The 26,538-nt window shown below is 43.9% G+C and overlaps 1 protein-coding gene across 2 annotated transcripts in view; it reads left to right on the forward strand.

Annotated features, from left to right (window-relative positions):
- Positions 1 to 255: 255 nt before the first annotated feature.
- LOC147417442 (ubinuclein-1-like) overlaps positions 256 to 26,538 on the forward strand; it is a 113,671-nt gene continuing 87,388 nt past the window's right edge. Inside the window, exons 1-2 of one of the 2 annotated variants that reach the window (XM_086506567.1) lie at positions 550 to 663; positions 1,075 to 1,125. In XM_086506567.1, the coding sequence (XP_086362693.1) occupies positions 1,123 to 1,125 (3 nt within the window). In that variant the 5' untranslated portion in view covers positions 550 to 663; positions 1,075 to 1,122. Of the gene's footprint in view, positions 664 to 1,074; positions 1,126 to 26,538 lie in introns of both variants that reach the window. The other variant, XM_086506566.1, reaches the window with a different exon arrangement.

Below are 26,538 nucleotides of genomic sequence, written 5' to 3' on the forward strand. Positions count from 1 at the left end.
CATCGCCATAATTATGCTGCTTTTGGACGGGGGTTTGATATCACCCAAATATGGCGTAGCCTGCGCCATAAGCTCTCAGCCAATCCTAGCTAAAGCCATCTATTACATTAATTTGGCAATGTATCCAACAATGGCCACCCGCCATTTCAAAAGTGAACCGCCATACTTTGGGCAGGTACTCAAAGTGTAATGGCAGTGTGTAATCGCCCTTAGATTCCTCTTCAATTTGGTGCGTGCTGATGTGTCACTTTGCATTTGATGAGAGCAAGCGTGAAAGGGAGGGAGCTGCAAATTCTGCCGTGTCGAGCCTGTTCAAACAAGGATTTCGATCTTGCGAATTTGCTCTATTGAGAGAAAGGAAATCGCTTTTGCGTTTTTTTTTGCATATCTGAGAGAGAGAGAGAGAGAGAGAGAGAATGTGGTTGTGAGAGGCAACTGTAGGAGAAGGAAGGAGGCATGGCCGTCGAGCAAGCAGCTCCTGCAGCCTTCCAGCAAGCTGCAGGCATAGCTAGAGCTCGATTTTATGTAGAGCTCAAGGCCGGTGAGACCACTTTTGTATCGTGGAAGAAGCTTATCAAGGACTTTCATAGAGCAGCCCCACCAGGTGTTGCCGAGCCCCCTGTAGGTGCTCATCCTGCACTTCAAGCCCGTATAGCCCCTGAGGTAAGCAGCTTGCTGCTGTAGTAGTTACTGCTTGCCTTTTTTTCATTTTCTGCCTCGTTGTTTGTACACGTTTGCGTGCGTGCGTGCCTGTGTGTGTATGTGGTTGTGTGCATGTATGCTCATGTAGTTCATGTGCTTTAGTTGAATTTTTCCTGATGATGCGTTTATGGATCTGGTCATGATGATTCTATTAATACTGACATGGCATAAAGCATCTGTGAACACATGTCAGTCGTAAACCTGTTGTTTGTTTGCCGTATCTAGCACTGATAAATGTTTAAAAACTAAAGTAAAATTGGGTTTTCAGCTGATGATCAGTTCTTACGTCCGAAAATTTTGTGTGCATGCCATTGGCATTCATACAATGTTGATTTGCTTCTTCTTATGTATATGGTGGCTGAACTGTGGCAGGATTGGCAAATTACAAGTTTACGTCATGTAAAATGAGTCATTATCCATATGGTGCAGTTTCATGTCTCTGTAATCATTCAATGGGTGCTTTGGAATCTGCCATCATTGTTGCAGCCACTGCTTCAAAAATTTTCTGGCACCATATTTCAGCTGCGCTATGGCAAAATTCTACATACATGTGCAAATGCCATACATGTGTGATTTATCACTATATCATGTCCCGTTTGCACTAGTGGATATGCTCTGGTATCTCCAAGGAGAGGTTATATGAAGTGAGGAGTGTTTTGTGGCTGTTTATGTAATCACTTCCGATGAGTGATATGATGGAATACAAAGACAATCTGCAGAACTCTGTAACACTTTATCACTTCAGTTAACTTGAAACAATTGAACTGTAATATATATATATATATATATATATATATATATATATATATATATATATATATATATATATATATATATATATATATATATATATATATATATTATATATATGTATGTATATATATACATATATGTATATATATATATATATACATATATGTATATATATACATATACATATATGTATATATATATATACATATACACATATATATATATATACATATATATACATACATATATATATATATATATATATATATATATACATATACACACACATATATATATATATATATATATATATATATATATATATGTGTGTATATATATATATATGTGTGTATATGTAATATATATATATATATATATACATATATATATATATGTGTGTGTGTATATATATTTTTTTGAATCACTATCCCTTTTGCTACTCTACCTTCACACAACCATACTATTGTAATTCCCATTACTAAAGCTTTTGTTAATCTATAATTTTGCTTTTAATCCTCTACCTCTTGCTTGTGCGTTCTGTTCGTCCGTCTGTTCTAATCTGTCGTCCGTCTGTAAACAAACCTGGTATGAGCCATTGGTGTATGTTTGTTATGATTAACCATGTGAAGTATTACTAGTAACCTCTGAGTGCTCATGAGGATTGCCTAGAATTCTGTGGTCGTGAGCTTCTCTTGCTGTTCAGTCGCCGTCGCAGGCAAGGTGCCGCTAGACGTAGACATTCTCAGCTACTTCAGACTCCTCTTATCCCACAGTCTAGTGCTTTCGCAAATTCGCATATCTGTAATCCATTGACACCCTTTGAAGGCATAATCAAATATTCAACATGGCGATGATTATATCATCTTTCAAGAGGCTCGTCTGTGACAACGCCGAGATCAAAGAAGCTAATCCTACCGGTAAATGGACTTTACCTTAGGTTTCCACATTTCATGTATATAAGCATAACAAGGTTTTTTCTCTTTTCGCTAATACCTTTTACCATGAAACTCATGGTAAACTAACAATCAAAGATAGTGATGCTGACAATCATATCATACATCTATTTGAGGAACTCTCTGAGTTTCGGAAAAAGACATTAAGCAAAGGTCGTCAGTTTGTTCACATAGGCTATATAGCTATAGATATAATACCTTTGTTTCGAAAGGGCCTTAATGCTTCCTGTATAGGGAATCTGCTTGATACTACGCATAGAAACTTACTTGACCAGACAATCAGTGTCTTGCAAGGAAGTTTGTCTAATGGGCCAATCTACATAGAATGTTTCTTGATTGTCTTGCAAGGAAGTTTGTCTAATGGGCCAATCTACATAGAATGTTTCTCTAACTTTCCTTGTAGCCTCACAGATAAATATTTTGATGAGGTAATCTCTCTCCTTATTAAGACACATGGTTTAGATCTAAAGCATAATCTGACCACTTACAAATAGCTTATCGCATGATAATCCGCACTATCAATACCTGTCTACCCTCAGTATATAATTCAGGTTATTTGCGAGATCATGAATCTCAATCCGAGGTCAGAATATTGTCCTAAAGATGGACGATACAACTTTAGGCAGTTTACCTGAAATGGTGAATTGGCAAGAAGTTGAATTTCCTGCAGAATGAAAATTGGATATCTCTAAGACTCTGTTCAATGAGGTCCAGCAACCCATCGCTTTAAATATTCAAAAGCTTGGATCTACTGCACGATACAAAGTCTTAGGTAGATCCAAATCCCGAAAAGATATCGCTTCTATAATTGAGAAGCAAGTGTATCAGATGACCTTCGGCGCATCTGAATCTCAAGCTAGTCATTCTTCTACATCGTCTTCCCATCAACGCCATAATCCTCCAGCATTGGTATGTATTCATCCTGAAACATAAAAGGATTATGAAGGCTTGTTTCGTTGCAAACTTTGCAACTGTATCATTGCCTCTGAGTTTGTGTTTAATGGCATCGATCTTCTTACTAAGTCAGCTATTGAAGAGAAGGATTTTAATTACAATCTTCCCTATATTTGACCTTCTGTCAATAACCGACTTCAACCCTTGGAGTCTACTTTCTAATTGGCATACCAATGCCCTTAAGGAGATTGCACTCTTGCAATATCAAGTCCTTTTCAAACTCTACTATTTCCCACATCTTTTTTCCCCGGGGGGTATCTACTCCAGACATAGGCAAAGCTCCAGCAACAACTGATACACAACAGAACGCTTTGCAATAGGCTCTTAGTTTTGGTGGTGGCTTAAATCATAAAGATTTTCCTCGCATGTTCTCCACGGTATCGCAAGAACCCGTGATTACTTCAATATTTAACTTTCCTCCAGAAATGTCACCTTTTCTAGCAGAAGATATTGAAGATGGGTTTAATCCTCATATTCGTTGGGGAATGAATGTTGAAATACTACCGTGGCAGCAAAGGCAAGAAATGGGAGAGGTAGTCAGAACCATTCTACCAGAAGGTGTGCAATGGACAGTTTTTCAAGATGACAATTGTGTTGAATATGAACTGCAGAAATTAGATGAGCTAGATATATTTATTCCTCAAATATTCCAAGCTCCAAATGAGTCTTCTGATAATTCTTCAGACATCAGCTCTGAAGATGAAGTTCGAATTTTGAATCCTGTCAAAATGCAGAAAGAAGAGGTAAAGATTGAAACCCCGTCATCATCTTCTTCTACAACTCTAAAGGGAGTTTCAAAAATTGGAGACATGACAATTCTAGACATTGATGGATTAAATCAAGATCAAGTTTGGAAGGTCTTTGAGTTCATTTATAATTCTTGCCATTATGGAATTCATTACAAAGATTTGAGAGAGAGATAATCAGTCTCTATGATCATAGCAGGCTTTCAAGGAATGCTACGAGTATGGTGGGATGATCTCAGTGCAGACAGCAAAGCCTACATCATGCAAGGAGGGCCGGATGGTAATGAAAATTTTGATAATGTCATATCACTTTTCTTTGCAGCATTGGTAATGCATTTTTGGGATCTACAAACAAGATTCAAGAGATAAATAAGGAAGCCTTCTTCAGAAGCAAGTTATGTGAATTAATCCAGATAAAAAAATATCAGCAACATATTACTCGCCTAATGTATCAATTTCCTGGAGGATATTTCAAATCAGAATATACAGTATTACCTGAATTCTTTTCGTGAGTCATTTGCTAATTTGGTAAAAGAAAGAATTAAAGCAGTTGGTCTACATCTTGATGAAAATATTCCCATAGCTCAGATAAATGCTTTTATCGATGAGCCAGAATTAGGATGAAGAAGGATATTAAAGAGGTCAAAAGATTCAACTCTCTTCTGCAACAAAAAAACAAAGGTCAAGACCTTTGGCTGCAGAGACAGAAAGATGCAACTGCAAGGTCAAACCAAGAAAAAACAAATATGGAGAAAGGTTTAAGATAGCACGCTGAAAACACAAGCTCAACAAGGAAGAAAGAAAACAGGTAAGGTGCTACATTTTCAACAAGCAAGGATATATTGCGTGTGAATGCACTCAAAGGAAAATGAAATTTGGAAATGCAATTCTCAAAAACAACTATGAATATGAAGTCATTTATTGCAATACGCTACAAAAGGAAGACACTCCTATGGCAGAATATGCAGTTTATGATTTTGATCCAGAGCAAGCAGAAGATAGTTCATTGACTTTCTCTAAAGATAGTGAATGCCAGATTTCTTGGATGACAACGAGCTCAGACTAACCAACACGGTCAAGAAGCCTTTTTCATTTCCATAGAAAAAAAGATATGTTCCATCTACCTCGAGCTCTAGTACTTACTCTTCTGATGAAATAGAATCTCGGCAACAAGAGCAGAGACCTCTAAAGCTAAATCTCTCTCAAAAGGAGCAACAAAAGTATACTCCACTACCCCTATTCCGGAATACGGTGGAACAAGCAAACGCTATTGCCTAACAAGATGAATGGAAAAGATTTATGCACGCAGGACTTAAACCTACAACCAATCCTCACGGGTAAGAGGTAGTGTATAATCCTGAAGCTGGGCACAACCATCGACATCAAGCCTCTACTTCGGCAGTTCAGCCTCAAGGTTCCACATTAGCTTTACATTCTCTAAATGAAGCTGTTGACTACGTTGAAATTTTAGCAAAAATGATAAAGCTATCCTCGAAGCTATCCAATAGGTAAACACTAAATGTGAGCAACTACATCATCAGTTGCTATCTGTCCAATCTCAACTTGCAGCCACTGAAGCCAAATTAGACCTTGTCTATGGGACAGTACAACATTTGTCTGAACTAGCTGCACTAGCCCAAATTGCTAACGAACCACAACAGATTGGCTTCCAGAGCGCAATATCAATGCGTGCCATATCCTACAATTCAACCCAACTTATAACAGAGCTTATTATTCTGAGGTTTGGATTAAATTCCCACAAGAACAATATGTTTAATTAGATGCATTTTGGGATTCAGGTTCTGTTATCTCTTACATCAACCAAGCATTAGTCCCTTCACACCTTGTCTTGTCTTACGGCATCACAGGTTCATATGCTGATAATTCCAAGGGCCGCAAGAACAATTTTGTTGAAGAGAGAGTTGAATCCTTTGACCTGTTTAATATCCTTCTTCATCGTGATTGTGACACATTCTAAATCAGTGACTTCATCAATAAAAGCATTTATTTGAATTATGGAAATATTTTCATCAAGATGTAGACCAACTGCTTTAATTCTTTCTTTTACCAGATTAGCAAATGACTCAGGAACAGAGTTGTCACGTGACACATCCCAACCCTATGTGTCTGTGGACAAGCTACACCATAGCAGGGTTCCCGTCAGTCAAGTCAAGTCTAGATTAGCAGTGATCTGGCACTTTTGTGAGTCTATTCGTAGAGCGTGCATGCCCAGTCACTTAGCATAGATGCATATCCTCCGGTTGCACACAACATGATCATCGGAATTCCCATCAGAATCCATTAGCATCAGTTAGAGGAATTTTCCAGTGCATTTAGTCTATTTTTCTATTTATTGGTATTTTCACTTATTATTTTTAAGTGACTTTCCAACAAAAGTAGATAGGGCAATTTTGCTAAGTTAATATATAAGCAAACCTAAGTTAGCACTTTTTGGCAGAAGAGGCAGCAGGAGCTTCCCGCTCAACAGGCAACTTCTCAGCAGTACCCCCCCTCAGCAGTAGACCCTCGCCATCCACTCCTTCCCTTTGGCGTTTCCTCCTAGCAAGACATCAACCTTGAAGCGTTTTCATCAGCAGATGCATAGCAGCCCTAGCGTTTCCTGTTTCCAACCATTCGGCAGCAGAAGCTCAGCAAATCACTAACGCTAGGACAGCAAGTCCGCGTTTTTGTTTTGCAGCCTAAAAACGCAGGTTTTCAGCCATGACACAGTAGCAGATTTCCCCCAAGTTGGTTGCAGATGTTCCCCCATTTTCAGCCATAAAAAAGCAGTCAAAACAGTCATTTTCAGCCACCGAAACAGCCCCGAAAATCAGCGATTAGAAGACCACAGATTTCAGCCATCAAGTCGTCGTCATCATCGTCGTCGTCACCGGCATAGTTCCATTGCATCAGTCCATTGCACACGCATTGTACCCCTTTGTGCAATCAAAGAATAGACCACTCACGCCGACGAGAGTGGGGCCTTCGGAGGAGGGTTTTACAACCCCTCGGTGTCATATCTCTTCTCTCTCCTCTCAGTCTCATTCACTTGCACGCACAATATCCACTCACTTTGTTCGTGATCATAGCACTCTCCATAAGACAGAAAGCTCTCTCTTTCCCTAAGAACTGAAAGGAACCTTGAGCAATAAAGATCACTAATCTTGAGAAAATACAACATTCATTCCGCTGCACCTAACAAGAGTTGAGGTAATACTGTCTATATTCTGATTTGAAGTATCATCCAGGAAACTGATACATCAGGTAAGTCATATGTTGCTGATATTTATTTGTTTGGGTTAAATCACATAACTTGCTTCTGAAGAAGGCTTCCTTATTCCTCTCTTGAATCTTGTTTGTAGATCCCAAAAATTGCATTACCAATGCTGTAAAGAAAAGTGATATGGCATTATCAAAATTTTCATGACAGTGCGGGCTTCCTTGCATGATGTAGGCTTTGTTGTCTGCACTTAAAATCATTCCTTGATGCTCGTAGCATTCCTTGAAAGCCTGCTATGATCATAGAGACTGATTGTCTCTGTGTCAAATCTTTGTAATGAATTCAATAATGACAAGAATTATAAATGAATTCAGAGATCTTCCAAACCTGATCTTGATTTAATCCATCAATGTTTAGAATTGTCATGTCTCCAATTTTTGAAACTCCCTTTAGAGTTGTAGAAGAAGATGATGACGGGGTTTCAATCTTTACCTCTTCTGTCTGCATTTTGACAGGATTCAAAATTCGAACTTCATCTTCAGAGCTGATGTCTGAAGAATTATCAGAAGACTCATTTGGAGCTTGGAATATTTGAGGAATAAATATATCTAGCTCATCTAATTTCTACAGTTCATATTCAACACAATTGTCATCTTGAAAAACTGTCCATTGCACACCTTCTGGTAGAATGGTTCTGACTACCTCTCCCATTTCTTGCCTTTGCTGCCACGGTAGTATTTCAACATTCATTGCCCAACGAATTTGAGGATTAAACCCATCTTCAATATCTTCTGCTAGAAAAGGTGACATTTCTGGAGGAAAGTTAGATACTGAAGTAATCACAGGTTCTTGCAATACCGTGGAGAACATGCGAGGAAAATCTTTATGATTTGAGCCACCACCAAAACTAAGAGCCTATTGCAAAGCGTTCTGCTGTGTATCAGTTGTTGCTGGAGCTTTGCCTATGTCTGGAGTAGATACCCCCGGGGGAAAAAAGATGTGGGAAGTAGTAGAGTTTTGAAAGGACTTGATATTGCAAGAGTGCAATCTCCTTAAGGGCATTGGTATGCCAATTAGAAGTAGACTCCAAGGGTTGAAGTCGGGTATTGGCAGAAGGTAAAATATAGGAAAGACTGTAATTAAGATCCTTCCCTTCAATAGCTGACTTAGTAAGGAGGTCAATGCCATTGGACACAAACTCAGAGGCAATGATACGGTTGCAGAGTTTACAACGAAACAAACCTTCATAAGCCTTGTATGTTTCAGGATGAATAATACATACCAATGGTTGGAGGATTATGGCGTAGATGGGAAGACAATGTAGAAGCATGACTGGCTTGAGATTCAGATGCGCTGAAGGTCATCTGATACACTTGCTTCTCAATTACAGAAGTGATCTTTTCGGGATTTGGATCTGCCTAAGACTTTGTATCGTGCAGTAGATCCAAGCTTTTGAATATTTAAAGCGATGGGTTATTGGACCTCATTGAGCAGAGTCTTAGAGATATCCAATTTCCATTCTGTAGGAAATTCAACTTCTTGCCAATTCTTCATTTTAGGTAAACTGCCTAGAGTTGTATCGTCCACCTTTGTGACAATATTCTGGCCTTGGATTGAGATTCATGATCTCGCAAATAACCTGAATTATATACTGAGGGTAGACATGTATTGATAGTGTGGATTATCATGCGATAAGCTATCTGTAAGTGGTCAGAGTTATGCTTTAGATCTAAACCATGTGTCTTAATAAGGAGAGAGATTAACTCATCAAAATATTTATCCGTGAGGCTACAAGGAAAGTTGGAGAAACATTCTATGTAGATTGGCCCATTAGACAAACTTCCTTGCAAAACACTGATTGTCTGGTCAGGTAAGTTTCTATGCCTAGTATCAAGCAGATTCCCTATACAAGAAGCATTAAGGCACTTTCGAAACAAAGGTATTATACCTACGGCTATATAGCCTATGTGCACAAACTGATGACCTTTGCTTAATGTCTTCTTTCGAAACTCAGAGAGTTTTTCAAACAGATGTATGATATGATTGTCAGCATCACTATCTTTGATTGTTAGTTTACCATGAGTTTCATGGTAAAGGGTATTAGTGGAAAGAGAAAAAACCTTGTTATGCATATATACATGAAATGTGGAAACCTGTGGTACACATATATATATGTGTGTGTGTGTGTGTGAGAGAGAGAGAGAGAGAGAGAGAGAGATCGATTTTAGCACATAAGATAAATTTTAACACAGACGGATGAGCAAATCGAATAATTGACAGACAGTTATAGCAGACCTTTTAGTAAGAGCAAGCAAGAGGTAGAGACGTATCAAGGCAAACTCAGAGATTAACAAAAGCTTCAGTAATGGAAGTTACAATGATATGGCTATGTGAGGGTAAAAAAAGATAACTAAGGGGTAGTGATCCGACGTGCATTTACAAAAGAGCAAGGCCTCCTTATATAGAGGATTAAGCACTTGCGTGCTCGAGAAGCGGCCTGTTGCTTCCTTAGGTAAAGTGACTGTTATGGTAGTGCGCTTTAGTCATTGCTGAGGTCACCTTAATATGCGCTTGGTATGACATCAGTGCTTATGTCATCTTAATACGGGAAAGGAGATTTGCTATATTATTATTATTCCCTCGGACATATTCATAGGTGATGTAGAAGTGACTCATCTTGTAGGCCCATCTATAGATTCGGGCATTCCCAACTTTGCCGGCGTTCTTTTCTTTTAGGAGTTAATCAAAGTGTTTAAGGTCACTTCGTAGAGTAAACTGGATTCCCATAAGGAATAGTCGGAAGGATAGGACTGCGTTTACTCCTGCCAGAAGCTGCTTTTGAATCGAATGATATCGCATTTCTGCATCCTTGAACCGTCTTGAAGCCCATCTACAAATGATGGGAGTACCATTATCATCTTCACACAGAATACCTCCCCATGCTTCATCAGAGGCATTAGAATAGACAATAAGTGGTTTATCTGTAGGAATGTTCAAAGGAGGAAGATTCTTGCAAACATGCTTGATCTTGATCACGGCTTGTGATAGCTCATCATACCAAACAAATGTTTTGCTCCTTGCTAAAGTTTTAAAAGGAAGTAAATCCTTTGCTACTTCGGGATACTGTGGAGCAATCCATTGCAAGCAGCCACTAAAAGATTGCACTTCTTTGCGATCCTTTAGTTGATTAGGAAATGCCTGTAATTTCTGCAGCACATGCTCCTGCATTTTGATACATCCTGCAGATATCTCAACACCCAAGAAATCAACTTGGGGTTTATAGAGCTCAATCTTTTTGAGGCTTAATACTAGACCTGTCTTATGCAGCTTTTGTATGAACAGCTACAGATGCTTGATATAGCTTTGAATATCCTTTGAGTAGACCAAGATGTCATCAATGTAAAGAAGCAGAAATCAGAGTTACCCGGAACGCGGAACGGGAACGGCGACGGGCCTCCCTGCGGAACGGGGGAACGGTGATGGGCTCGGAACGGGAACGGCGCGGAACGGCAGGCTAAAAAAACACCCAAATATTATTATTTTTAGCGTTATGTGTTTGAATACAAGTAGTATTAGAGTCCTTTGACTCTAATACCCACAAAATTGAAAAAACACGATTCGAAGACCATTTAACCTTATTATGACTTGATTGGGATGTGAGGCGCCCAGAGTACATAGCCAGATGAACAACAATGAGCAAACACAATGCCCATAGTACATACACAATGCTCTCAAATAATTGCAAGAGTAGTAGTCAGAGATAACACTTTGGAATTAATTATGGCTAGCATAGTAACAAGCCTCAAGGGCCGCCAGCGGCCAAGGTGCTACAAAAAAACCAAAGGGGGGCAAAGTTCAAACCAGACTTCAGTGACCACAATACCAAAAGACTGAAGGTGACAAATACCATAAAGATGCTAGTAGCTACAAATGGCAAAGAGGGCAAGGCTCAAGCAGCCATACAAAAAGGTGGATAAATGGCAAAGACTCAAGACTCAAGAGCCACTAGCCTGAGAGGCCTCCCAATCCGTAGTAGCCGGCTGTAAATCATGCACATCCTCCCATTCCTCATCATCGAGGTCTAGGTCCGGCTCGATCTCAGCCACAGATGAAGTACCTGATGTTGGTGGATGTGTATCTCCACCTGCCTGAGAAGCCTCTTGCTCCATCTCCCACTGTGTAAAAGGATCTGTCTGTTTGTCTGTACTCTTGCAAAGCATTTTCAAATTTGCGCTGACGGAGACAAGATCATTAGCCTTCTCCACTCCAAGCCGATTTCTTTTCTTGGAAGCAATGTGGCTAAAGGTACTCCACAATTGCTCCAAGCATGAGGTACTAACTGACTGGCTGAGAATACGGATCGCCAATCTCTGAAGCTCAGGGCCATCATAGCCATAGTCCTCCCACCAAAGCACTGAACCTATTTTCCTGCGATCAATCTGAGCATCTGGACTGCCAAATGACCCCCGCATCTCTCTGTACTGTCTCAGCTGATCTCTGACAATGCGTCGCCCATCTTTGTCTAGAACCATCTTGTTTAAGATCTCTGTCAATTGGTTCATGCCTTCCCTATCTGTCTCTTGCCCTGCACCTTGGAACTCTGGATCCACCATGTACGCTGCCCCGTGTAAAGGAGAGGCATATGAATTCCACCTCGAGCTGCAAAGCGCATGGATTTCCTCATATCGCTCTGCGTTCGGCTCAAGCTGTGCAAGCTGCTCAATCATGCGGTCCATTGCCTCATAAATCTTGCCAATGCAAGGATCCATGCCATCCAGAACTCGAAGCAAATGAACCACCGGTTTTACCTGTGCATCTAGACTCTCGAGCTCCTTCCAGAACTCAAGATCCTCTGCCTTATCCTTGCACAAAATCCCTGCAACTGTCTTTGCATAGGGGGAGGTGGTGAACTCATCACTGATGAAGACCTGTCGGACCGCATTTTGACATTCAGACAGCCTGCGTACAAGAAGAAAGTTGAATGCGAAGCGGGTATCTGAATACTTTAGAAGCACTTTGCCGCCCGACCTCTTGAGGTACTCACTCCGAACCAAGTTGTGATTGTTGATGAAAGTAACCATCTTCACTGCATCAGCAATGACTGGAGCAATCCAGTCTAGCTTGCCGATGTCTTTTAGAAGGTTGTTCAAGCAGTGTGCCATGCAAAAGCACACTGTCACATGCGGATAGTTGTCACGAGGACGTGGCAGTTATTAACCATGTCACAGAGATGTGGCAACTGCTAACCTTGGTTGTTGGTTTCTTTCCAATGGGGTTTATTTTATTTGTTTTGAGACCCTCTTTTTGAAGTAGCAAACGGTCGGACATTGTATGGCCAATGTGAACGGTAGATTCACCCGCAGACGGGAAGTGGTCGGCACTGGAATTCGTATGGTAAGAGGATGTCTAGGCTCAGAGCAAGATCATATAGGTCCCCCCGTCGCACTTAGCAAGTTGGTGGATACTAGGAAGTGAACTCAATTAAGGCGTAAAGTCAAGGTGGGACTACCAACAAAAAGTATCCGACATTTGGGCCACATTGCACTTTTGGATGCGGTCCCAATGAGGATAGATGGTCAGAAGACCAGTGGCAGCACAACGGAAGCATCTCCTAAAATTTAGGGAACTGCTATTTTGGGCCGTGAAATGTGTTCGCGTTATTACCTCCGGTATGACTAGGGGAACATTTTATAACTCTGCCGCGAAGTCAACTGGGCAATCGGTCAGGATATTTTTAAGCGGCAAACCCGAAACGGGAAAATGCTTGAAAATGCGCCAAGTGTCACATTTTCGTGAACTTTCCTCTTGCAGAAAAATGGGCGCTGATTTTTAAGCTGGGAGAGGCCTCATTTGCAACCTGTCACAGGTTAAGAGCTATGGAGTGCTTCCTTTCCCTCTCATGTACAGTGTGGTGCTAGGAGTGATGCCCTGCACACTACACACTGCTCTCTCTCCCCCCTACGTGCAGTTATGTGATGCCCCACAAGAGGGCTCCTCATTTGACTGATGTACAGTTGTGTGGGTTCATGCTTTTGTGCTGAGGCAAGAGCCTCCTTGAGCAGGAACAGGGGTAGCTAGCTGCTGCTCCAAAGCAGGCACTGGTGAGGGTCATAACCTCACCGTACAGGCGCAAAATCAGCGCTGTGTATGCGCTGTAAATTCACTGTTTTTCAACCATACGGACGCCAGGACCATTGGGAATCGTGCCCCACTGGCAGAGGACAGTTAGGGGACTGTTTGGGGCTGAAAACAGGGCAAAAATCAGTAAATACAGCGTGCTGAATTTACTGTTTTTGGACAGGAATCAGAGGGTATACGACAGTGCAAGCGAGTTCCAGCAGGGGAATTGGTTTCGCGCAAGTTTTGGGGTTGTTATGCTGCCGAAATTTGGCCAAATCAAATGGTATCTAGGTGGATACACGTGAAGGATTCCGAGGACCTTACCTTGTAATTTACCCTCCTAAAGAATAAAGAAATACCGAAAGGGGCGCCAATTTTGGGGCCTACAGGTTGTCGGCGTCTGCTCGGAGCATTCTAGCTTCCGAGCCGTGTGTATTCAAGTGTTAACTCCCGTCGCAGGTTCTCTTTGCAAAGTGCTCTGTGTGTGTGTTTAAAGTAAAGAATTTCGGGTGAAAGCCAACGCCTACCGCCCTACGGGCCGGTTTCATGGTTCCATTGCCGGGATATCAATCACTTTTTCCTCAAAGAGTGAGCCTGGATTGTTCAGGGTAAAGACACACAGTGCAAGAACGCGGGGATTACACTATGACCGACAAGGGGAAGGGAATTATGGAAGAGGGTTCCTCTCCAAAGGATAGGCAGGAGATTTCTATGGTTTTTGAGATTGGCGAGAGCTCACGGCCACGTCAGTCTGTACCTCCTGTCAACGTGAATGTCCCTCCAGTAGTACAGGGATTTATGACAGGGCAACTTGAGGATGATGCGTTTAAGACTCAGTTAGTTGCCGCGGTGAATGTCTTTTCGCAGCAGGTGCAGAATCCGAGGTTTATGGAATTCTTGCAAGCGCCACCAGTGCAACATCAAAATAGGCAACCTACGCCGCGTACGGAGCTTGTTGAAGCTCAAGCCCAAGTACTTCATGAGGCGCAGGAGGAAAGGGAACACTCGCATGTTGCGGAGTCGGGGGCTCCAAAGCAGGTTCCTCCCGTGCTTGAACAGGTGGCTAGAACGCCTATTCCACAGGTTATGCCAGTTCAGCCCGCCACCTTTCAGAGCCAGCATGCTGTCTTGAATGGACAGGGAGCTGGATACCAGGCTATGCACTCAGTTTTTCCACCACCCACGGTACATCCTGGGTATTTCGGGGGTGGATCAGTGTTCCAAAGTATGGCTGGTTATGCGTCTGGAAGTCAGCCGTACATGCCAGGAACAATGTTCGGGGGTATGCAAGGCATCATGCCAAACCCCATGTATGGTACTATCGCCATGCAACAAGGTTTCCACGACAACCAGGGCCAGTTTGGGGTGCCACAGGGTCATTTTGGCATGGCTGGTTTTTCTGGATAGCAGCCAGATATCGCACCTCTGACGCAAAATGTGAATGGCCAACATGTGCCGATCATGCCTAGTACAGTGCCCATGTTGCAGACCATCCCGTATGACAACTTGGGGGCACTAAAGAAGCCGAAGGCTTACAAAGAAGGTGGTGCAGCGGTAAAGTTCAGTACCTTCAGTGGTTTTGAGGATAAGACAAAGGCACTCACTTTCCTCCAGCAGTTTGATACAGCTTATGCGGGAGGGAATTTTACAGAGGCCTCGAAGGTCAGGAAAGCTGCCACTTTCTTAAAGGACAATGCGCTTACATGGTGGACGACATTGTTAATGCAAGGACAGGCACCCGCCACTTGGGTTTACTTCAAGCAAATGTTTGCATTTGCTTGGCTATCAAATGAATTTGAAGCCGATGTCCTGATAGATTGGCACTAGCTTACGGCAGCTTCGTGCAAGAGCTTGCTGGAGTACAATAGGAGGTTTTGTAAAGCATTACTCTCAGTGACCTCCTACAGATTTGTGCCATTGACAGAGCAGATAGAGAAGTACTGTTGTGGGTTGCCTAAAGGGCTTCGCGATTACTGTACAAAGAATAGAGTGGCTACCCTTACTCAGCTTATGGAAGTTGCGAACATTGGTCTTGCCCTGTTGAAAGGAGAGGACGGTGGATTTCCGAGCAGTGATAAAGGAGGGCAACAAATGAAAAATTCAGCGAAGAAGCCCTTTGTGAAGACGGCTCCTGATGCGTCACAGGGGTCAGAAAAGGCCACCAAAGACAAGGATTCAGCCGGGACTTCTGGAGCGCAGGCAAAGAAACAGAAAAGGAAGCCTTTTGTGCGCAAGTCGCTCGAAGAAAAGAAGGTCCTAATGGCTGAGAACAAATGCTTTATATGTGAGCAGCCTGGTCATATTTCTATCAATTGTCCACAAAGGAAAAGGCCAGCTGACTCAGAGGATAAAGAAGACCAGAAAGGCAAGAAGCCTAAACCCACGGTGGGTTTAGTGCCAGACATGGTGGGTGACAGGCCCAGCACAGATGCAGTGAGTTATGCAGGGCATGGGGTAAAGTTAGGGATCAGACGGCACTCATCTTCTTTGATCCAGGTGCCAAAGCCAACTTTATCTCACCAGAGTTAGCTATGAAGTTGGGCATCAGAGCTGAAGAGATGGGGTACACAGCAGAGGCAGGGTTGGCATGTCCTGGCCACTCAGAGTGTGTTACTCCCATCATTGGAAAACTGCGTCTGCATATTCAGTCGTATGTGGACACTGAAGAGTTTTACATCATGCCGCTGGAAGGTTGTGACGCCTTGTTGGGGATCCCGTGGATGTTCCGAGTGCATGGAGTCTTGGATGCCTACAACAAAAAGATCACTGTACAGCATAGGGGCAAAACTCACATCTTGGATGTTAAGCTTAAAGGAGAGTCAGTCCCTATTGTATCTGCTTCTGCTATCACTTCTGTAATAAAGAATCATCTTTCTGTGTACTTGATTTTTGCACGTGATGTCTCAGATAGTGATCAGTCAAATTTATCTGTGTTAGATAAAGAAAGGTCAGCATTTTTGCAAAAGTTTAGTGATTGTTTTTCTGATTCATTACCGTCGCAATTGCCGCCAGAGAGACCTGAGGACCATCGGATAGATTTGGTGCTAGGGTGTAGCCCACCAAATAGACCTCCCTACAGGGTTAGTGCGGCGCAACAGAAAGAGATTATGGGCCAGGTTGAGGAGTTATTAGAGAAGGGGCTGATTCAGCCTAGTTCTTCACCCTTTTGCTCCCCAGTGCTCCTAGTGCAGAAGAAGGATGGCTCATGGCGCATGTGTATTGATTACCGTGCGTTGAATAAGAATACCATCAAGAATAGGTTTCCTATTCCTCTCATTGATGATATTCTCGATCGTTTAGAGGGTGCTGCAATTTTCAGCAGGATAGACCTTAAGAGTGGGTACCATCAGATTCGTATAAGCCCAGAGGATGTGCACAAGACTGCGTTTAGAACGACATTTGGTCTTTATGAGTTTCTAGTGATGCCGTTTGGGCTAACAAATGCTCCTGCCACGTTCAACAGAATGATGGACCGGATTTTCCGCTCGCATCAACAGTTTGTTGGAACATTCTTCGATGACATGATTGTGTATTCGAAGAATGAAGAGGAGCATAGGCGTCACTTAACCATTGTGTTCGAAGAGCTGCGCAATCACAGGTTACTTGTCAATCCTAATAAAAGTGAATTCTTCCTCGAAGAGATCCACTTTCTGGGCCACATAGTCTCAAAGGATGGTGTTAGAATGGATCCCGCAAAGGTCGAAGCTATCAAGACATGGCCAGACTTGAAGACTGTGCACGATGTCAGAAGCTTCTTGGGATTGTGTTCCTACTATAGAAGGTTTATCAGAAATTTTGCAGAGATAGCATCCCCTCTTCACGCATTGCAAAAGAAAGAGGTCACTTTCAGATGGACCCAAAAAGAGATTTCAGCTTTTAGTCTCTTAAAGGAAAAGTTGACTTCAGATCCAGTTATTGTTTTGCCAGATCTCAGGAAGTCATTTGTGGTCCAATGTGACGCGTGTGGCAGTAGCATCGGAGCAGTGCTAATGCAAGATCGACGGGTAGTAGCCTATGAAAGCCGAATTTTGCAAGGGCCAGAGAGGACTATGCAAGTCTATGAGAAAGAGCTCTTGGCCGTGATTCATGCGCTTTCTAGCTGGAAGCACTACCTCTTAGGTGCTGATTTTGTTGTCCAAACAGATCATCAGACCTTGCGATACTTCTTGACACAGTCAAAGTTATCCGAAAAGCATATGCGATGGGCAAACATTCTTTCCATGTTTCACTTCCAGATTATGCATGTGGAAGGCAAGAAGAATGTTGTGGCTGATGCGTTATCAAGAAAGCCACAAATTTCACCTGTGTCAATTCCTTATCATCATGAGTTAGATGACATGAAGGAACAGTATACTGCTGATGAAGATTTTGCAAGGATCTTTGAACAGTTACAAGAGGGGCAACATCACGAGCACTACCTCCTCAGAGATGGTTTTATGATGATGCATGACAGACTTTGTGTCACTAGGCCACTGCGACATAAGGTCATGGAAGAGAGTCATGTCCCACCGTATGCAGGGCATCGTGGCATTGATGCAACAGTTAAAGCGGTAGAGACGTTCTTCTATTGGCCTACCTTGAGGAGAGATGTGGATGCCTTAGTGCGAGCATGCATAGTTTGCCAAAAGGTCAAGTTTGACAGGCAAAAGGCACCAGGGTTGTTACAACCACTCCCGATTCCGGATAAGCCATGGGAAAGCATTGCTATGGACTTTATCTCCCGATTCCGGATAAGCCATGGGAAAGCATTGCTATGGACTTTATCTTTGATCTTCCAAGGACGCCAACAGGGAATGATGGTATATGGACCATTATTTGCAGGTTCAACAAGCAGGCCCATTTTATCCCTGTTAGGAAGAAGATAAAATTTGATCAGATGGCACGCTTGTTCATGTACAATGTGTTTAAGTACCATGGTATGCCACAATCGATTATCAGTGATCGTGATCCTCGCATGACCAGTTTGTTCTGGAGAGGATTGTTTGAGAACATGGGTACTACGCTCAAGTTCTCGTCTTCGTTTCATCCACAAACTGATGGACAGTCAGAAGAGGCCAATTCTACTGTCTTAGATCTGCTGAAATGCTGTGTGTCAAATAATAAGGGCAAGTGGGAACAGTATTGCCTATGCTTGAGTATGCGTACAATAATACGGTGCATTCGTCTACTGGCAAAGCACCTTTTGAAATTGTTGAAGGCGGCAAAAAGGTTCCTCCCATTTTGCACACAAAGGACAAGATCTTTGAGGCAGATCGATATGTTGAGAACATGGATGAGATGTATAAGAAGATTAAAGTTGCCTTGGAGAAGACTCAGGCAAAACAGAAAAAGGCTGCTGATTGTCACCGTCGTGAATTGCTACTATCACCTGGTGATTGGGTTCTCTTAAGGTTCGAAAAGGCAAGGTTAAAGAAGATGAAGGGCAAGGAACGGCTGTTTCCTAAGCTCAGCATGCGTTACTATGGGCCTTTTCAAGTGCTTGACAAGATCAGCGATGTGGCTTACAGGCTGAAATTGCCTGATGCGTGGAAGATTCATAATGCGTTTCACGTGAGTCTTCTAAGACCCTTCGTGGGTGATGTGCGAGAAGATATGCCAGTTGAGGATCAGCCAAAAGTTGAGGAACTTGATGAGATCCTGGTACCTGAGCAAGTTTTGGCACATAAGGACAGAAAAGTTAAAGGACAAGTTGCAAGACGCTATTTGGTGAAGTTCAAGAACTATCCACCTATGGATGCAAAGTGGATGGAAGAGCATGAACTGTCAGAGTCACCAAATGTATTGCAGCTTTACCTTGAAGCCTTTGGGTTACAGCCTACTTATGCCCCAACCCAACGTGTGCAAAGGAGGGGTAATGATAGAGCTAGTACATCAAATGTACATATGGGTTCAGTGCCATAGATGGAAATGGCAAAAGTATGAAGGCCTCATTAAGTCATTTGTATCTATGTATATTACTACCTTTCTTGCGGATACATGCGATGATAAAAGAGTGTTAATAGCACAAGATCATCAATGGCGTGTATTTATGGTATGCAATCGAGGACGTTTGCGATTTCAAGAGGGGGGTATGTCACGAGGACGTGGCAGTTATTAACCATGTCACAGAGATGTGGCAACTGCTAACCTTGGTTGTTGGTTTCTTTCCAATGGGGTTTATTTTATTTGTTTTGAGACCCTCTTTTTGAAGTAGCAAACGGTCGGACATTGTATGGCCAATGTGAACGGTAGATTCACCCGTAGACGGGAAGTGGTCGGCACTGGAATTCGTATGGTAAGAGGATGTCTAGGCTCAGAGCAAGATCATATAGGTCCCCCCGTCGCACTTAGCAAGTTGGTGGATACTAGGAAGTGAACTCAATTAAGGCGTAAAGTCAAGGTGGGACTACCAACAAAAAGTATCCGACATTTGGGCTACATTGCACTTTTGGATGCGGTCCCAATGAGGATAGATGGTCATAAGACCAGTGGCAGCCCAACGGAAGCATCTCCTAAAATTTAGGGAACTGCTATTTTGGGCCGTGAAATGTGTTCGCGTTATTACCTCCGGTATGACCAGGGGAACATTTTATAACTCTGCCGCGAAGTCAACTGGGCAACCGGTCAGGATATTTTTAAGCGGCAAACCCGAAACGGGAAAATGCTTGAAAATGCGCCAAGTGTCACATTTTCGTGAACTTTCCTCTTGCAGAAAAATGGGCGCTGATTTTTAAGCTGGGAGAGGCCTCATTTGCAACCTGTCACAGGTTAAGAGCTGGAGTGCTTCCTTTCCCTCTCATGTACAGTGTGGTGCTAGGAGTGATGCCCTGCACACTACACACTGCTCTCTCTCTCCCCTACGTGCAGTTATGTGATGCCCCACAAGAGGGCTCCTCATTTGACTGATGTACAGTTGTGTGGGTTCATGCTTTTGTGCTGAGGCAAGAGCCTCCTTGAGCAGGAACAGGGGTAGCTAGCTGCTGCTCCAAAGTAGGCACTGGTGAGGGTCATAACCTCACCGTACAGGTGCAAAATCAGCGCTGTGTATGCGCTGTAAATTCACTGTTTTTCAACCATACGGACGCCAGGACCATTGGGAATCGTGCCCCACTGGCAGAGGACAGTTAGGGGACTGTTTGGGGCTGAAAACAGGGCAAAAACCAGTAAATACAGCGTGCTGAATTTACTGTTTTTGGACAGGAATCAGAGGGTATACGACAGTGCAAGCGAGTTCCAGCAGGGGAATTGGTTTCGTGCAAGTTTTGGGGCTGTTATGTTGCCGAAATTTGGCCAAATCAAATGGTATCTAGGTGGATACACGTGAAGGATTCCGAGGACCTTACCTTGTAATTTACCCTCCTAAAGAATAAAGAAATACCGAAAGGGGCGCCAATTTTGGGGCCTACAGGTTGTCGGCGTCTGCTCGGAGCATTCTAGCTTCCGAGCCGTGTGTGTATTCAAGTGTTAACTCCCGTCGCAGGTTCTCTTTGCAAAGTGCTCTGTGTGTGTGTTTAAAGTAAAGAATTTCGGGTGAAAGCCAACGCCTACCGCCCTACGGGCCGGTTTCAATAGTGGCCCTCTATGATAGCTGCTGCTGCCCTGTTTGATGCCTCCCCATCTGTGACAAAGGCCACCACGTGTTGCTCACCGATGGTTTCTATGGCCGCTCTCCACTCTGCAGAGAGGACATCGGCGGACTTGCCACTCTGAGTGGCATCATGAGAGTGCACAAACTACATCTCTCCACTGGAGTATGCGACGAGACCATGGATAGATCTCTTCCTTGTATCGCTCCACCCGTCAGCAATGAGGGAAACGCCATGTTTTGCCCAAAGACGCTGAATGTTGAGGGTTGCTTGCTCCACAATAGCCTTCTCTCGATCGAGCAAGGTGGTTCGGAGAGCCTCTGAAGATGGCGGCACATAGCCGGTGCCATACTCTCCTATCTGTCGCACCATGACTTTCCAATACTCCGACCTATTTCGATCAAACATAGAAGAGGTTAGTATCAAAAAAGTGGAAACGACGATAACGGAAGAAATGAGAGAGAAGATTGATGAATCATAAAACAATGAACATACCTCGTTGCGACAAATGGGATACGGTCGTGATAGAAGAATCGGGCCACGGCCGCATCCACCTCTTCCTTCTTCTTTGGGTCCCAAGAGGTGGCAAGGGTCTTTTGGCGACAAATTGGACCTTTTGAAGATGCACCAACACCTACACCGGGTAGAGAGGAAGAAGGGAAAATGAGGGTCTTTGGATCAATATCTTTGCGTGCCGGCTTGGCTTTATGGTTGAATTGCCGATCCTTTTCCTCGAGCTCCTTCCTCTTCTCGATGGTTACGTTGGCACAAAATTTCACCTCATGTCCCGGCACTCAAAGAAAGTGTGCCCTCACTTTGTCATGCCCCCCTTTCCGCGTGTAAGAGCATAGCTTGCATCCCCATGCACGAGAACCTCCCGCCGCCGACAAGGTGCCCTCCGAGGTCACTTCATCCCACCACGACCATTCCTTCGCCTTTTGAGTGTTGCCCGCATGAACGGAGGGGGTTGAACGAGAAGAAGAGGCCATGGATGATGGATTATCCGTGAAAGAGAGAGCTTGATCTTGAACTTTGAGAGAGAGAGAGGGATTGAGAGAGAGGCTTGCCGCTTGATTCCGTGAGAGCTTGAGCCTTGAGCCTTGAAACTTGAGGGTTAGAACTTAGAAGTTAGCCCAAGAGAGAGAGAGAGGTTGAGAGCTTGAGCCTTGAGGCATGCCGCGGCGCCACACTATGGCTTGAGAGTTGAGAGCAAGCTAGGGAGAATGAGCTTGGCTTGAGAGTTGAGAGCAAGGCTCAAGCAAGGGAGAATGGGCCTTGAGGCTTGATGAGTGTGTGAAGAATGGGGGAGGAGGGGGGCATTATATACTTTTTTCACTGCTGAAAATGGCCGTTGGCTGCCCAACAGTCATTTTTTTAAATTTCAAAAACTGCCGTTGGGGCCGTTCCGGCTGTTCCGGCCCGTTCCGTCCCGTTCCGGTCCATTCCGGTGGTCTTGTTCCGGTGATAGCTTTCAGCCGGAACGCCGTTCCGTTCCGACGCGTTCCAGAAACCTCCAGCCGGCCGGAACGCCGTTCCGGCGTTCCAAGGCCCTAAAATGCCGTTCCCCGGTAACTCTGGCAGAAATTCTTTACCGTAACAAACTTGGACACTCCCAAGTCAAGATTCTACCGCGAGACAGCTGAGATTCACTTCAAAACAGTTCACAGTTCACAATTGATTCGACACGGCCCGACGGAGTTCTGTGTCTAGAGATAATCGCCCCAAAGATTGCGCCCCTTTCGGTATTTCTTTTTCTATTAATCTGCAACTCAAAGTACAAGGAGAGGGAGGGGTCTCACTCTCAGACTCTGCGTCCAGATGCTCTGAGAAGTGGGAGCCAGCCCATCAATTTATAAGTTTACAAGGGTTGCTAAAAGCAGAGCCCCAAAACCTGCCATACTTTTAAAATAAAGCAATTGTCAAAAGCTCTCCCTCTCTCATGCTATTGTGTAGAAATTGCATAGCCCAAAAAGCTGCATGTCCGTACGCTTTTTCCACGTCAGCCAGTTCGTACAGTCTCCGCTTTTCCCGCCGCGATTCGCGCCGCGTTTTCCTGGGGTCCGTACATTGCTGCCACGTCAGCCTTACAACGCATTTTTCGGGACTGCTTGCCTGCCAGAGAGTGTGTGTGAGTATCCGGGTTGCCACGTCATTGGTTTGTGACATAACCCCCCTCTTGAAAGCATTGTAATCGCCCTTGATTACGCCTGCAAAATAGATAGAAGCCATAAACTGTCTTAGCAGACACTGACTGTTAGTACCGACGCACTAGGAACACACATCTAGCACATGTACTAATCGACAGTCAGATCACACGACATCATAGGACATCACTTGACATCACATGACAAATCACATTCAAAAACTCATTTGGATCTCAGACCATGATTTATCGGCAACGTATTTAACAATTGCATCTGGATCCACTCAGGACCTCACTGACTAATCCTTATTGCAACCATGTCTATCGAGATCATTCAAACCAAAATGCTGCAGTCATTTCGTCTATCAATTCTTGCACTTAAACAAGTCAAAAACAAATCAATATCATATTGTCGAGAATTCCAGTTCATAAAGTCATTATAACAGAATACTATCAGCTCACAGTATCCTTGAAACTCAAAGAGACATCAATGACTTTAGTACAAAAAATCGTGGCAATTTGTTGACAAAGGAGTGGAGCGACTCCCCTCTTGTGCATACCCATTGCACCAAATTCCGCCCAACTGGGTTCGGGGTTCAATTTGGAATAGACTATGCTAAACCAAATGCTTCAAGGTAAAGGTTCACAATTTAAGGAGTATCTGCCAGGTCCTCCTGCTCCATCCACTTTGCATCCAATGCGGGATAGTTCTTGAATTTAACCAAGAACCGCCTTATCGTTATAACTTTTACCTTTCTATCTTTATGTGCCAAAATCTGTTTTGGAACGAGTCTTTGCTCGTTTTCCTTCACTTTGGGTTGCTCATCTGGCTCCCAATCATCGGGCACATCGCCTTTAAAAGGCTTCAGGAGACTCACATGAAAAGCATTGTGAATCCTCCAAGTATAAGGCAGCTTCAATCGAAAGGAGACATCATTTATCTTTTCGGAAATTTGGAAAGGTCCATAGTATCTCATGCTAAGCTTTGGAAAAAAGCTGCTCCTTTCCCTTTTTCTTTCTCAGGCTGCCTTCTCAAAACGTAAGAGCACCCAATTGTTCTCCTTTAATTTCAAATCGCGACGATGTTGATCTGCTGCCTTTCTGTGTCTTTCTTGAGATTTCTGCAAAGCCTCATGGACCTTGGCAAAAGCCGTGTCCAAGTCCTGTGTGTACTTGTCGGCTTCAACTTTCGTGCTTAGAAAGGGTGGAACCTTCGTAGCACCTTCAATAATCTCAAATGGCGCCTTCCCTGTCGAAGAGTGTATCGTGTTATTGTAGGCAAATTTCACCAAAGGTAAATACTTTTCCCATTGAGTCTTCTGAACCGAGATGTAAGACTTAAATAAATCCAGTACGACAGAATTTGCAATTTCCGATTGCCCATTTGTTTGCGGGTGGAAAGATGACGAGAACTGCAACCGCGTGCCAATGTTCTCCCAAATAGCCTTTCAAAACAAACTCATGAATCTGGGGTCTCTATCGGAGACAATTGTCTTAGGCATGCCATGTAATCTGAAGATCTGGGCCACAATCTGAAGATCTGGGCCACAAACATTCTCGCTAAATGATCCGCCTTAAACTGTTTTCTTCTGGTGACGTGTCATGGCCTTGGACACAGTTAGAGTGGGGCAGCACAGGACACACACACACACACCCCGGCTGGCAGCACCGAGAAACGCGGAGACTGGATAACGTGGCAGATTCCGGATTTCACGCCGCAATTCCCATTGACAGTGTTGACGTGGCATCCGTACGGAATTTCCGTGATTTGCGGGACCTATACGGAATTCATGCTTTTTGTGTTGGCTGAATTTTACGCTGGCTGAATTGAGAAGCTTTTGGAACATTGCTTTATTTTAAGAGCTTTTGAGTGAGAAGCTTTTGGGGCTCTGCTTTTGGGCATCCCTTGTAACCTTTAAATACGTGGGCACGACCCTCACAACTGAGAGCATCCAGACGCAGAATCTGAGAGTGAGATCCTTCCACTCCCTTGTACTTTGTGCAACAGATTTAATATAAAAAGAAATACCCGAAAGGGACGCCTGTCTTTGGGGCCAATACCTCTTGGCATGGAACTCCGCCGGGCCGGTGTCGAATCAAATTGTGAATTGTTTTGAAGTGAATTCTTGTGTGTCGCGGTAGATTCTTGACTTGGAGTGTCCAAGTTTGTTATAGTGGTATCAGTGGTACCTTGAATACTCCCAAGAGTCAACTACCCCGTCCTCTGCGATCTCTTCTAGATAAGGATGTGCTGCTCGAGTGGTTGGTGGTCACTCTCCGTGGGTCTGTGTGCCCCTCTGTTAGGCATAGACTGGCTTCGTTTTTCTAGCTCTGATACCAAGTGTTACGGGACCCTGGAGAGCGGCCCATAAATGAGACTTAGGGACCGTGCGCGTTCACCAATCCTTTACCTAAACACAAGTTAGCCGACTTCACAATGCTTTGAGCAAGGACTTCAAAGGGGACGCGCGAGACAAGATATTGAGAACAAGCCCGAAACGGACGCTTTTGTATTGATTCCAAAAAGATGATTACAAAAAGGGACGGAGGCCTCTCCAACACCTTTGTTGACTGGGTTCAACTAAACTTCAACCTAGAATGGATAGATGGATTTATGGAAGAGAAGATTGCCACCACGGCTCCGGTTCAACGACCGGTTTGCTCTCAGCTACCCCGACTCAATACGTGCGGATCACCAAGAGTGGAGTACTACTCTCTTACAAGTATTTTAATTCGGGGCGCTCAAGCATACCGCCCGAGCCCCAAGGGATGAGGTAGAAATCCCTCTCAAGAATTCACTGTCGGCCCTCTCGGGAGCCGCGGTTCCAAAAACTGAGAAAAATGTCGAAACGGCCCCGCGGGCGCTTCCTAGGCCGATTTGGACCACGGGACCCCGGGGACCTGGCCATGACCCAAGCGGGGCTCTCACTTTGCAAAATACCTTTCGGGGGCTCTTGGAGCCGTGGTGGTTCACGGGAGCGACGGGACCGAAGTTGTCACACGAAGGCCCGCGAGGAGCGTGGCCGTGGAGAGGGACAATTACCTCGGAACGTGGCACCTTGGACCTAGGGTCCCTCCCAGGCAAGAGGGGCGCTGCCTCACATGGAGCTGTGGGGCTGAGAGGGGCGCTCCCTCATGTGGAGGGATGGGTTGGCCCCTCACGTTGAGTAGGGCCGCTGGGGAAAAGGCACCCCCTCACGAGGATCCCAATTTTCTCCCCACCCTTAAAGAACTTGACGTCCTCGTCAAGAACTAATGTAACTGACCACACACTGCTTACATTGCATAATTGACGCATCTGCATATTTACTATGCTTGAAAACTTGTTTACGCTACTCTGGGCAATTATGCACAAATTTTCAAGCAGAGTAGATATGTAGAT

The sequence above is a fragment of the Adiantum capillus-veneris genome, chromosome 30 (genome assembly GCF_014529385.1).
Source record: "Adiantum capillus-veneris isolate H3 chromosome 30, ASM1452938v2, whole genome shotgun sequence".
In the NCBI taxonomy this organism is placed as follows: Eukaryota; Viridiplantae; Streptophyta; class Polypodiopsida; order Polypodiales; family Pteridaceae; genus Adiantum; species Adiantum capillus-veneris.